General features: G+C 35.2%; 1 protein-coding gene across 3 annotated transcripts in view; it reads left to right on the top strand.

Moving 5' to 3' along the window:
* Positions 1–14,104, top strand: part of LOC130673766 (titin-like) — a 47,259-nt gene that overhangs the window by 15,293 nt on the left and 17,862 nt on the right. For all 3 annotated transcript variants that reach the window (XM_057478944.1, XM_057478945.1, XM_057478946.1), the window contains one exon: positions 3–14,099. In XM_057478944.1, the coding sequence (XP_057334927.1) occupies positions 3–14,099 (14,097 nt within the window). The remainder of the gene's footprint in view (positions 1–2; positions 14,100–14,104) is intronic.

Below are 14,104 nucleotides of genomic sequence, written 5' to 3'. Positions count from 1 at the left end.
AGTCACTGTATCTCCAAAACCAACTCTTTCATGGTTCCGCGACGACGAACCGATTACTGAGAGCAATAAATATAAAATAATTCAAGAAGTTTTGGGTAATTGCCATCTAGAAATTCATAAGTTGGAATTCGCTGATCAAGCAGAGTGGAAATGTATCGCAGAAAATGATTTTGGCCATAGTATAACATCGTGTTTCCTAAAATTAATAATACCAAGACACTTCAAGAAGCCGAAATTTTTAGAAAGTCTGAGAGCTATTTTATCCGAAGAAGGAGCTGTCAATTTAGAGTGTAAAGTTATTGGAGTACCGCAGCCCGTATTGAAATGGTACAAAGACGGCGCTGAATTAAAACCCGGTGATATTCATAGAATAATTTCCGGTCAAGATGGAACATGTTGTTTGGGAACTTACACATGCGAGGCATCAAATTGCATGGGTTCAGTGAGCAGTTCGGCTTCGTTATTAGGCTTTGAAGATCGGGTCGCTGTTAAAAAAGAAGAAACTCAAGAGCCCGTTTCGCCGCCTATGCATGAACTCGCTAGAAATCTCTCGCTGTCAACGATACACGAAGAAAGAACCTCACAGTTGTACGACACACCTCAAACAGATCATTCTATAACAATCGACGATCGCGGAGAGGTTTCGTTTAGCTTTGATGGTAAAGAAGTATCTGTAAGTCTTTACGAAACTCCGGATTTAACGGAAGAAGAAGCGATACAAATTGTTGAAATGTACGCTGATCAATTGTCTGAGCATATTACTGAGGGAAATATAATTGAGCTTCCTCCGATGCGTTTTATGAAAGAAACATCCACGTCAGGAAATTTATTAATGGAAGCTGTTGTTATAGACGTTTCGTCAGACTATTTTGTTCCTGATGAAGAAGCTGATGATTTGCGTACTGAAGCTGACGTCGAAGACGTTTCTATTATGGATGATCAGATGCACAGTATTCTTTCTTCATATGGATCGCCACTGGGTGGTGATCATTCGGGTGAAAGAACTCCCGTGGGTTCACCACCTCCACGACCGCCGAGGAAGAAAGAACGATCTGGCAGTGCCTCGTCTAAAAGTGAAAAGAGTGAGAAGAGTCAACACAAAGTTTTAGATTGGTCTGAAAGTTATCACAGCGCTAAAGAACCTTCTATACAAGCGCAATTATCAATACAGAGTCAAGATAGTGTTGACGCTTTTGCTGATGCCTTGTCTTCAGATGGATTAGCTAAAGTATCTAGAGAATATGACAGAGAAATTGCTGCAATTATTAACGATACTGAAAACACAGATTTTCGAGGCGTTTATGCTGAATCTTTGCCTCAGTCTCATAAATTTACAGAAGAAGTTTTTGCTGCGGCGTTGAAAGACTCCATGGAAGAAGAAACGTCGGAGAAAAAAAAGAAAAGGAAGAAACGGTCTAAAGGCGGCACGCCGATGTTATCATCGAAGACGAGTTCTGAAGAATCTTACACGGTCAATGCCGATGGAAATGAAGTGGGAAAAGTTAAGAGACGTGGAAGTAAAGAAGGTCGAGTTAAACGCGAACGTCGGGACAGCTCGAGTAGCAATAAGAGTGGAAAAGAAAGAGATAAGAAAGGACGTAGAAGTCAAGATATGGAGAAGAGTTTAATGATCGAAGACATTCGAGTGGAAAGAAGTGAAGAGTTTAAAACTCCGGAATTAGTAAGTCATGCGGAACTGAAGTATATTGACGATGAAGGAGATAAATTATCAACTGCATCATCGGTATTTGCGACTGCTGGAGATATTTCGGAAAAATCAACATCGAGAAGTCAGAAAGAACGACTGTATGGAAGAATAAAAAATCTTTCTGTGCCTGTACTTACTCTGCGAGATACTTTAATTAATTTAGATAGTATACTGATCTCCTCGTCGATAAATGTTGATGAACATACGATACAAGGATTAATTATAGAGAAAATTGTTCGTCCTATTGAAGAACTTTGTGAACAAATGTCTGCTATTGAATCAAAAGCGGTTACTTCTGCTGGAGATAAATCTCTGAGTCAAGGAGTGAGGATTTCATTGCTGGATTCGATTGGTGGACCGACTGAAGAACTTCTTCGTGGTATAGAGTTATTAAAAAGTCATCGAGGTAAAACTCAAGAGGATTTAAAGTCTGATTTAATAGTCTTGGAATCATTAACTGATCCCGTTGATGAAATTCTTGCGGGGTTGGCTAAAATTGAGTTTGAATTAAGAAGTAAAGAAGGCGATGTCTCGGCCGTTGAACCCAAAAATCCAATTATATTGGAACGGATATCGCGAGCTATTAATCAAGTAGGCGTTAATGTCGATGGATTGAAACAAAACCAGAGATTAAATAAACAGCAGGAAGTAATTACTGTCGCAGAAAGACTTGAATCTGTTTACAAAAATTTACAATCATTTATTAATTCGTTGTCATTAAATAAAGTCACGGGTGCTCTGGAGAGTAATGTTGATATTCTGGTAATTGAGTCTCTAGTGAAACCTCTTGAAGGATTATCACGTTCTCTGAATGAAGTTTCAACTTCTCAAGTTGCTGATAATGAAGTGATTGTGGTTGATAGTCTTCATAAATCAATCGCCGAGTTGAAAAACAAATTAGAGACCTTGACTATAGCTTTGGAAACTTATGAATCGGAGTCAGGAGAGCGGGGAATCACTGAAGGAAGCCAAGAGTTAGTTAGCTATTTAAAATGGACGATGGAAGACGCGTCAGATAATTTAGTTAAGTTACAAAAAATTAACGAAGCTAAATTGTCTAAAATTATTGAAGATACTGCAGAATCTGTTGCCCCTTCTTCAGACGAAGACTGGAATGTAGATAAGAGTAAAAATGCCGTTGAAGCTGTCGAATTTGACGAAAGTGTCGTTCATAAAACTTTACAAGACAACGATATTTTAGAAAAAGAAATTAAACTTTTAGAAGAAAAGATGCATGAGCGGAGTATCGATGAAGCGATTGAGTCTCAGTTTAAAGAAAAAATAACTGAAATACAATCCCAAGTTATTTTAGCTAAAGAAAAGAACGAATCGGAAGTTGCATCAAAACGTGATAAATTTAGAAATAGAATGATTTCAATAGAATCAATGATGCCAGGACTTGATGAAAGTCTGCCTCTTCCCGAGATGCTTCTTGATCCGCTGATAGACGTTCAGGCAAAATTGAACGTTGCTTTACGTCATTATGAAAATGAGATACCTAGTGATGAAACTTCTCTTTCGATGACTGAACTCTCTACGTGTCTCATAGAACTCAGAGACTCAATAGCTTCAGCAGCTCATGTCGCCACGACATTAAATATTCCAGACGTTATCAATAGTATTGTGGAACTGAGAGAGCCATTACTAGACCTACAACTAGCGTTGGCATCTGGTACTTCAACTCAAGAATCTACTTTGGTTGAAGAAAGTACGCGGCCATTACATGAACTCAGTGAAATTATTTCCGCGGTTATCCGATCGCCTTCAACTTCAGAAGATTCTATTGTTATATTGAATCAAATTTCAAGAATGATGAGTGAAATTATCGAACAGCTTCCTCAAATACCAGATAAGAAATCATTTGAAGAGCCAGTTATGCCTGTAATAAAAATGGTTCCACTTAAACCATCAGAAGATGTCGAAAATGCTTCTTTGGCACTTGGTAGCGTTCATTATGCTTTGTCCGCAGCATTAGAAAAAGTCAATGAATATAGTCTCGATATATCAGAAGCCGAAGGCGAAAAAAAGAGTACAGCTGGTAAATTAGTATCTTCCATTGATAATTTAAGACAGAGTGTTGGAAATTTAGCTGTCGCTATTTCTTCTCCGATGGTTCCTGAAGAAAAAGCATCGGAATATGATAATAAATTAGCTTTTGAAGAACTCGAAACGCTACGAGAACCTTTGATAAGTTTACAAAAAGTTCTTCTGATTGAAAAACATGATCCTGAAGAAAGACATGTGTTAAATGACATTACGGGCCCTCTTAAAACTTTAAAAGAAGCTATTTTGAAAATTACTAAGGATCAGTCGTCTCCTGTTGTTGATCTTGTTGAAGATGTTGAAAAAGATGTAGCTCTTGTTGCTATGGAATCGCTTAAAAAAGCACTAGTTGGTAAAGTAGACACTGAAGAGAGTTCTGTTTCTGATTCAGCACCCGGAGAAGTTCCGACGATAATTTCCAAATGGTTGGATCCAGTGGAAAATTGGCTATCGACGGCTTTGGAAGAAAGCAATGATGAAGAAAGTACTTCACCTATAGTTCCAGTTATTGATGAACTTAAAAAACATTTGCTGAAGATCGTCATACAGTCGTCTTATTCAGAACCTCCGAGTGATACGGCTTTGATTGAAAGTTTTTCAGAGTTAAAAGAACCTTTAATAAGAGTACGTGAAGCTATTGCTGATAATCATGATCCAGATGATATTGAAACACTGGAGAATCTTATTCAGCCGACGAAGCATCTACTGAATACTATTGTGAATACTTCGATGATGTATAAAGCTACTAGTCTTCTTCAGCCTGTTATTGAAGTTCTAGAAGAACTCGAAAATCAAATTCCATTGTCGATTAAAATGGCTACTTATGCCAAAGAATTGCGAGGAGTTGTCAGTACGATAAGTCCTGATGAATTTGATGAAGAAGTAGATAAATTGGAATCTAGTTCGTTGACTTTTAGAGCAGAAGCTCAAGAAATTGATGTTGATGTTACGGAAATTGAAGATTTGTCAAGAGGACAATACACAGAAGAGATGAGTGAAGAAAGAACTGAACAGACGACATCTGATGAAGCGGCTTTGTCTGAAGCTAAAGTTGAAGATACAACTAAATATGAAGAAAAAAAATCAATCAATCAAGGGATAAATCGATTAAGTGAAGAGCAGAAGGAATTGAGTGAAGATAAAAAACAATTGAGTGAAGATCAGAAACAACTGAGTGAAGATCAAAAACACTTAAGTGAAGATCAAAAACACTTGAGCGAAGATCAGAAACAATTAAGTGAAGATCAAAAACACTTGAGTGAAGATCAAAAACAATTGAGTGAAGATCAAAACCGATTGGGTGAAGATCAAAAACACTTGAGTGAAGATCAAAAACAATTGAGTGAAGATCAAACCCGATTGAGTGAAGATCAAAAACAATTCGGTGAAGAACAAAAACAATTAAGTGAAGAACAAAAATCTATGATAGAAACTAAAGTATCTGATGATTTAATTACAGAAGTACATGAAGAAGATAAAAATCAAGCAACTAAAGATTTAGTCGCAGAAACATCAAGTTCTAATTTATCTATTGAAGAGGAATTTTCAAAACAACAAGAATCACGAAACGCATCAACGATGGCTCGTACTGAAGAACTAGATTTATGGACTCTTACAATATTAAATCCTTTAGATCGTTTGGCCTCTACAACGCTAGCATTAGATGAATCAATAGACGAAGAAGTTCAAGAACTTTTATGTCAACCTTTGGATTCTTTGCATAAACAAATAGAACTCGTTGAATCTCAGATAAACCGTCCAGCTGGTCAGTCACTTGAGAACGATGTTGAAACAATAATCGAAGGATTTTTATCACCATTGAATCATCTCGAAATAGCTTTGAAAACTGCTGCAGAAATTTGGCATGACACTCCGTTGCAAGAAGCTGTAAAGAAATATTTGCAAAATTTGGCAGAGTCTTCATCCGATTTATGTAACCAATTGGATTCATTAAGAAATAAATTAATTACTGAAGCGCCTGAACAGATTGTTCAAGTTCAAAAAACGGAAGCTTCATTAATAGAGACAGTATCTGCTATTATTGTGCCTTTGGAAGGAATTCAAAATCTTATTGTAAAAATGTTAGAAGAAGATTTGGCAAAAGAACAAAAAATTTTAGAAAAAATACCAGAGATTCAAGAGCAGGATATTTTTAGAGATACGATAGACACAATTAGTGATAAAACTATTGCTGAAATATCTTCAGAATTCGATCAAGAAGAGAAATCGAACGATGACATCAAACATATTGAAAAAACTACGGCACGACCTCTTGAAGAACTTATTGAAGCTATAGTTGATCCTACAAATGTACGAGATTCTACGACACCAGATAATATTGAAGAAATGGAAATTTCTCAAGATATCGATGAAACAACAGCGAAACTTGATGACTTCAATCAAATGAACAAAGAAGAAAAATCAATGTCTCAATTTAAAGATCTAGAGCAAGAAAATAAAGATGCTGATACTATTGATAGATTTGGTAAAGAAGAAGTCAGTGATTCAAAAGCAGTAGAAATTGCAGTAGTACTTCAAGAACAGAAAGAAATAATTTTACAAAGTCACCAAGAAGCACAAGAATCTGTCCCTAAAGAAGATTCTTCTGATTTTATTCAAGTAGATCTTCAACAACACAAGCCCGAAGTAACCGAAGTTGAAAGTCTAGCTGCATCGACTCTTCATCAAGCCCCTGAGGCCCTTTTGATGACTACAGATTCAGAAGCCTCCAGAATTGAAGATGTTCGTAATTTAGATTCCATAGAAGTTCAAAAAGAAAATATAATAGCAGTAGAAGACGCTAATCTACAGCATTCTGTAGTGACCCAGGAAACTATTTGTGGAGAAGCAGCTTCTGGAATTCAAGAATTAAAAGATCAAAGTGGTACAGCTCTGTTGATTGAAGATTCTGATAAACTAGTTGAAGGTACAGTAATAGAAGATATCAAAGCCGAACTAAGTAGCGAAGATTTGTTAAATCGAATTGGCGGGATTGTTAGAAGTGAATTAGATCGACAAAATGCCTTGGAGTATGAAAATGAAATCCCGTTGGAAAATATTACGATAGCTGTTAAGGAAATGATGATAAAGTATCCGCAAATATGTCAAGAGAATGTTTTTGAAGAGAGTGTCAGAGATGTTGTAGTAGAGGAACTACAAAAGATCAAGGGTTCAAATTATGCTGATGATATTTTGACTGAGAAGACTGATTTACTTACTGAGCTACAAGAGATTGAAAGGAAAGCAGTTATGGAATCAGCGGAATTTACTGAAGAAAAAGTTCGAGAAATTATTCTTGATGAAATTTCTAAAGAAGATATTTCGCTGATTGATGAAGAGAATCTTTTAGAAATAATTGAAGCAAAAGTTCAGCAGGTAGTTCTTCAAGATCCGAAAGTATCGCAAGAATCGAATAAGGAAGAAAATATTCGTGAGGTAGTCGTAGAAGAATTACACAAATTCGAAGATCATAGGGCTGAAGAAAAGGCTATGGGAGATTTAGTTGAAGCTGAGAAGCTTATGGTAAAAGAAGAAGAAGTGAAGCATCAATTAGCAGAAATGGTGTCAACTGAAATTGTAGAAGAAAAAATTGATGATCTTGTAATGAAGGAACTTGAAAAACAGCAAGTGGTAGCTGTTGAAAATAGTAAACTAGTAGATGTTGTTAAAATTAAAGTACAAGAATTAATTTTGACTTCTCCGGAAATTAAGCAAGAAGAAATTCTTGAAGAGAAGATTAAAAATATCGTGACTGAAGAATTGCAAAAAGCTGAAGTATTGAAAATTGAGAGTGAAATGCAAAATCTTGTTGAAGCTAAGGCAAGTATGGAAGTAAATAAAAAAGAGACGGTTATTCAGCCTATTATAGGACAAGAATTTGAAGAGAAAGTCAAAGATTTGATTATAGATGAATTCAAAAAACAACAATTTTATCCAGTTGAAGATCCTCTTATAAAACAAATTAAAATAAAGGTCCAAGAAGAAGTTTTACTGTCACCTGATATATCAAAAGAACAAATTACCGAAGGAATCCTTCGTGATTTAGTTTCTGTAGAGGTTGAAAAACACGTGGCTGATTTGAAAGATGTTGAGGTTTTTGGTGAAGCTGAAGAAGTTACACCTCAAGAAGAGAATGATAAAAAAGAAGAAAAAGCCATGGTCAGCACAGAAGATGTCGTTCAAGAAGAAACCAAAGAATTGATAACTTCAAAGCTCGAAGAAGAAGCTTCAACAAGCATTCAAGATGATGGAACAAAAAATATTATTCAGACAAAGAAACAAGATGTTTTGGAAAGTGTCGTTATATCTGAAGACTTAATTAGAGATGAACTGAAAAAACAAGACCTTTATCCAGTTGAAGACCCTCTGGTAAAAGAAATTAAAGCTAAAGTCGAAGAAGAAATTTTATTGTCTTCTCTTGTAGCTGAAGAAAGTGTGCCTGAAGAAATTATAAAGGATTTGATATCTGTAGAGGTTAAAAAACATGTTGCTGAGTTAATTGACAACGAAAATCTGAACAAGGCACAAGAAACTAAACAAATTATGTATCAAGATGATTCTGAGAAGAAAGAAAAGGAAGAAGTGCTTTGTAAAGAAGAAATTACTATGAAAGAAACTAAAGCCTCGGGATCTCTAGTCGTTGAAGAAAAGATTGAAGCAAGAACGCGAGATGAAGAGGAAGATAATCTGATAAAGAAAGAAGAAATGGTGAAAAGTCTAGTAATATCTGACGATATGATTAGGAATGAACTAAAAAAACAAGATATTTATCCAGTTGAAGATCCTCTTGTAAAAGAGATCAAAGCTAAAGTTCACGAAGAAATTTTATTATCTTCTCATACGACGGAAGAAAATATTCCGGAAGAAATTATCCGGGATTTGATATTAGTTGAAATTGAAAAATATGCAGCTGAATTGAAAGATAGTGAAGGTTTTGGTAAAGCACAAGAAGTTAAAGATATTACCGTTTCATCTGATGATGAAGCAAGAAAAGAAGAACAAGCTTTACTTGTCGAAGAAAGTAATTCGAAAGAAGAAACCAAAGACTTGACAACTCCAGACATCCAAGAAAAAACTGAAAATAGAACTGAAAGTGATAAAAATGAAAAAACTATTCAGGAAAAACAGCAAGAAGTATTAGAAAGTTTAGTGATATCTGAAGATATGATTAGAAATGAATTGAAGAAACAGCATCTTTATCCAGTTGAAGATCCACTGGTAAAAGATATCAAAACTAAGGTGCAAGAAGTAATTTTATTATCTTCCCACACGCGGGAAGAAAGTATTCCAGAAGAAATGATTCGAGACCTGATGTTGGCGGAAATTGAAAAGCACGTGGCTGAGTTAAAATATGACGAAAGTCTCAATGAAGCTGAAGCTATTAAAGAAAACGTGACTTCACAAGATATTAGTGAAAAGAAAGAAAAAAAGTCTTTGCGCCAGGACGAAAGTGTCTCTAAAGAAGAAATGAAAAATTTGATAACAGATCTTGAAGAAAAAACTGAAACAGATGTTCAACAAAAACGTGAAGTGGTAGAAAGTTCAATAATTTTAGAAGCACAACTTGCTGAAGGACCAGCTGACATAATTACAGCTGAAACTCTAGTCGACGAAGAAAAGGTAGAAGATAAAAGTACGCTAGCTATAAGTTCTCGGGAAGATATTCGTGAAGAAAAAATTCATGAATTAATCATTAATGAAATGGGTAAACAAAACGCTAATTCCCTTGTTGATGATGACCTGATAACAGCCATCACTATTAAAGTTCAACAATCGATTAATAGTCATCCGGAAATTCTCAAAGAAGATGAGCTTGGCAGTAATGTTAAAGAGATTGTACAGGAAGAGTTACAAAAACGAGAAGCTAAACTGGTTGAAGTTGAAAACTTTGGTGCAGCAGAATCAAAAGAAACCAAATCGTTGAAAGTTTCTGAAGGAAAAGAAGATACGATTCCTGAAGAAGTTGTTCGAGAAATAATCATTGAACAACTAGAGAAACAACATGTTAAGCCTTCTGAAGAAAATAATATGTTGATTATTGTTAAAGAAAAAGTACAGAGCTTGATTTCGAATCATCCTGAAGTATGCACAGTAGATTCTATAACCGAAAATGTTCAAGAAATAGTTACACAGACAATAAAAGAGAATGCAAAAATATTAGAAAATGAAGGTCTTGTTAAGAGTGATAGTGAAAAATTGAAAATTCAAACTATACAATCAGAAACTCAAATAGAAATTCCGGAAGAAGTTATTCATGAAATGATTATAGAAGAAGTTCATAAACAGAATATTCAGCCTGTTGAAGAAAATAAAATAATCGAAAAAGTTGAAGCAAAAATCCAGCAATTAATTCTTCTACATCCTGAAATATCTGGTCTAGATAGTCTTTCTGAAAAAGTTCACGATTTTGTAGAAGAAATAGCTGAAGAAGAAAATGCAAAAATTGTTGAAATTGATAAACTTCATCGTGCTGAAGAAGAAAGACAGAGAATAGAAGTTTTACAGATGCCATTAGCAGCTGAGAGTCTAGTTTTTGAAGATATCGATAAAATTATAGATGAAAAAACTGATCAACAAACTGCTAAAGCAACAGAAGAAGAAGATCTTGTTAAAGCGCTTGAAACAAAGACTGATGTTACTGATGACTCAAAATCTAAAAAATCTGAAGAAGAGTCGAAAAAAATAGTTACAGAAAAATCTGAAACTCAAGATGCCAAAGAAGTTATTAAAGATTCGGTTACTGAAGAATCAAAGAGACAAGAAGTAGCTCAAAATATTACGGGTGAATTTAAGAAAGAAGGGAAAGAATCTGAAGAATTACTTCAAGGAACAACTGATGAAGTATCGAAGAAAGACGATAAAGTATGTGAAGACGTTCGAGAAGCAGATAAGAAAGTACCAAAGAGACAAAAGAGCAGAGAATTTGATGAAACTGAAAAACAAAAAACTGCTGTAGATACAACTGATAAGAAAGAAGCAGAAAAATTAAAGAAAGATATTCAAGAAGTCATAACGGAATCGGTTCAGAAAAAAGAAGAATTAAAAGAAATTGAAGAAAATAAAAAAAGTGTTGTTACAGATGAAATTAAGGAAAAATCTGAAGAAAGTATTAAAGAGATTACCTCTGAAAAATTAACAAAAGAAGAAGTGATTGAACTCGAAAAAGATAAGACTGTTAAATCTATCGATGATTCAGCTGAGAAAATGAAGACTAGTCAATCTAAAGATAAAAGTTCGATTTTATCTAAAGAAGACATCGGTGAGAAAACTGCCCATGAATCAGTTGCAGGGAAACCTGATGAAGACACAAAAGAACCGGAAACGAAGAATAAGCGAGCGGATACCAAGAAAGCTGATGGGAAGAAAAAGAAAATCGAATTATTGAGAGTCCCATCGGAAACTCATGCTCACGTTTCTGAAGAAATGGTCCATGAAATAGTAATTGGAGAAATTCATAAGTTAAATATTGAACCGTCGGAAGAAGATACTCTCATTAAAGCCGTTGAGTTCAAAATTCAAGGATTAGTTGCACAGTTTCCTCAGCTGTCAAAAGAAGAAATCGTTGAAGAAAGCGTAAAACAGATTGTGGCTGAACAATTGCAAGAAGAGAGAGCAAAAGCTTCAGAATCTGGCGAGACGATTGACAAAACTCAAGTACAAAAAACAAGAGTAGAAGTATTACAAACTCCTGCGACAACTCAAATTCAAATTCCTGAAGAAATGGTGCATGATTTAGTTGTCGAGGAACTTCAAAAACAAAATGTGAAAATGTCTGAGGAAAATAATTTTGTGAAAGCAATTGAAACTAAAGTTCATGATCTGATTGCTCAACATCCTGAAATCTCTAAAGAAGAAATGATCGAAGAAAGTGTTCGTGAAATAGTAACAGAAAAATTACAAGAACACAAGGCAAATATTCTCGAAGCTGAAAGACTTGAAAGAGCTCAAGCAGATGAACAAAAGAGAAAAGTTGAAGTTTTGAACGTTCCTTCATCAACAAAACTTGAGATCCCCGAAGAAAATGTACATGATATGATTATTGAAGAGTTCAATAAACAAAATATTGAGCCTTTAACTCACGATAGTCTTGTCAAGGCAGTCGAAGCTAAAATTAAAGATCTAATTGCTCAGCATCCTAATGTTCGTAAGAGTGATATTCTTGAGGAAAATGTAAGAGATATTATTACAGAGGCATGGGCAGAAGAGAGAGCTAGTGTTGTTGAACAAGAAAAACTTACTGAAGCCAAGGAAGATATTGTCAACAGAACGAAAGTTGAGGTACTGCAAATGCCTCCTAAGGAAGGAGATGAATCGATCAAAGGTACAGAAGAAATTGATCAAGAATCGGATATCAAAAAAGCTTTAAAGAAGAAAAGAAAATCATCTGACAAAGGTACTGGTAAAAAGGATGAAAATAAACGTCAAGGTTCTCCTAAAGACCAGTTAGAAAAAGATAACAGTCAAGATGTTGACGAAAAGAATCCATCATCTTTAAAGAAGAAGTCTGACAAATCGGTAGATAACGATAAAAATGGCGAAGAAAAGCGACAAACTTCTTTAAAAAATAAAACTGAAACGTCTGAAGATATAAATAAAAATGGTGAAGAAAAAAGACGTCCGTCTCTTAAGAAGAAATCCGAAACTTCTGAAGATAAAGATGGAGACGAAAAGACACGAACTTCTTTGAAAAAGAAATCTGAAGAGTCTGAAGATAAAGATAAAAATAGTGAAGAAAAGCGACGAACTTCTCTGAAAAAGAAATCTGAAAAGTCTGAAGATAAAGATAAAAATGATGAAGAAAAAAGACGTTCGTCTCTTAAAAAGAAATCCGAAAAGTCTGAAGATAAAGATGTAGAAGAAAAGACACGAACTTCTCTGAAAAATAAAACTGAAAAGTCTGAAGATAAAGATAAAAATGATGAAGAAAAAAGACGTTCGTCTCTTAAGAAGAAATCCGAAAAGTCTGAAGATAAAGAAGTGGAAGAAGAGACTCGAACTTCTTTGAAGAAGAAATATGCAAAATCTGAAGATAACGATAAAGATAAAAATGGTGAAGAAAAAAGACGTTCGACTCTTAAGAAGAAATCCGAAAAGTCTGAAGATAAAGAAGTGGGAGAAGAGACTCGAACTTCTTTAAAGAAGAAATCTGAAAAGTCTGAAGACAAAGTTATTGAGGAGAAGAATGTAAAATTAGAAGAAACGAAAGTTAAACAGCTAGAAAACCAAAAAATGGAAAATAAATCTGAAATCGCTGATAATCTAAAAGAAGATAAACAGCTCGATAAAAAAGATGACATAAAACAATTAGATAAACCACGTGTACAAAAGACTGAAGAAAAAACACGAGATATCAAAGAAGAATACCAAAAAGAAAATAATCTGTGTCAACTCCGCCATGAAGAGCAAGTAGAAGTAGAACAAACAGTAAAAAAACCACCATACATAGAAGAGCATATCACAAATTTACCAAAGTCAACCATTGATTCGGAATTAGATTCTGAATTTTCCGAATCTTCCATGTCAACTCTCAAAAATGTATCATCAAAAGAAAGACGTAAACGCAGTATTCCACCGATGATAGAGATTGATTACGACGAATCATCACCACGTGAACCATTGTCACGTCGTTCTAATATCTCTTCACGTAAATATCGCGATCTTGAATCAATTGATCTCGATGATAAGAGTCTGGGTATTTATTCCACAGACACCAGTAGAACTACTGGATTTTCACACGGGCCTCGAGATCGTGGAAAGAAGCCTTCATTCTGCACAAAACTAACAGACAGAACAGCGGCCGAAAGTTCACGAATAAAATTAACTTGTGCAGTTCTCGGTGAACCAGAACCTACAGTTTACTGGTTAAAAGATGGCAAATTATTGCCACCATCAAGTAACAGACATGGAACAACAATGGAAAATGGTATGGTATCCCTCGAACTTTATACCGTAAGACCTTCAGACAGTGGCGAGTACACATGTGTAGCTAGAAATCTCCATGGTCAAGCATGCACAGAAGCTAAGTTAAAAGTTTACGCCGGGTATGAGCCCACTCCCACGACTCCAACATTCACAAGATCCATCAAAGACACGTATCTTCGTGATGAAAATACTCTTGTCCTTGAATGCCGGGTGAGAGGTCAACCGACACCAGCAATAACTTGGCTCAAAGATGGACAATTACTGGAAATAAGTGATCGTTATCAGCAGTGCGATTTAGCCGACGGAATTTGTCGTTTAAAAATTTTCCATCCCGATTTTTACGACAGTGGACTGTACACATGTCGCGCGGAAAATGATACCAAACTAAGTGACCGCACGTCCCATTTAGTTAACTTTGAAGCCCCAGGTAAT

This window comes from Microplitis mediator, chromosome 8 (assembly GCF_029852145.1).
Source record: "Microplitis mediator isolate UGA2020A chromosome 8, iyMicMedi2.1, whole genome shotgun sequence".
Classification (NCBI taxonomy): Eukaryota; Metazoa; Arthropoda; class Insecta; order Hymenoptera; family Braconidae; genus Microplitis; species Microplitis mediator.
The sequence above is the reverse complement of the archived record's forward strand: the minus strand, read 5'-3'. Positions and strand labels throughout refer to the sequence as shown.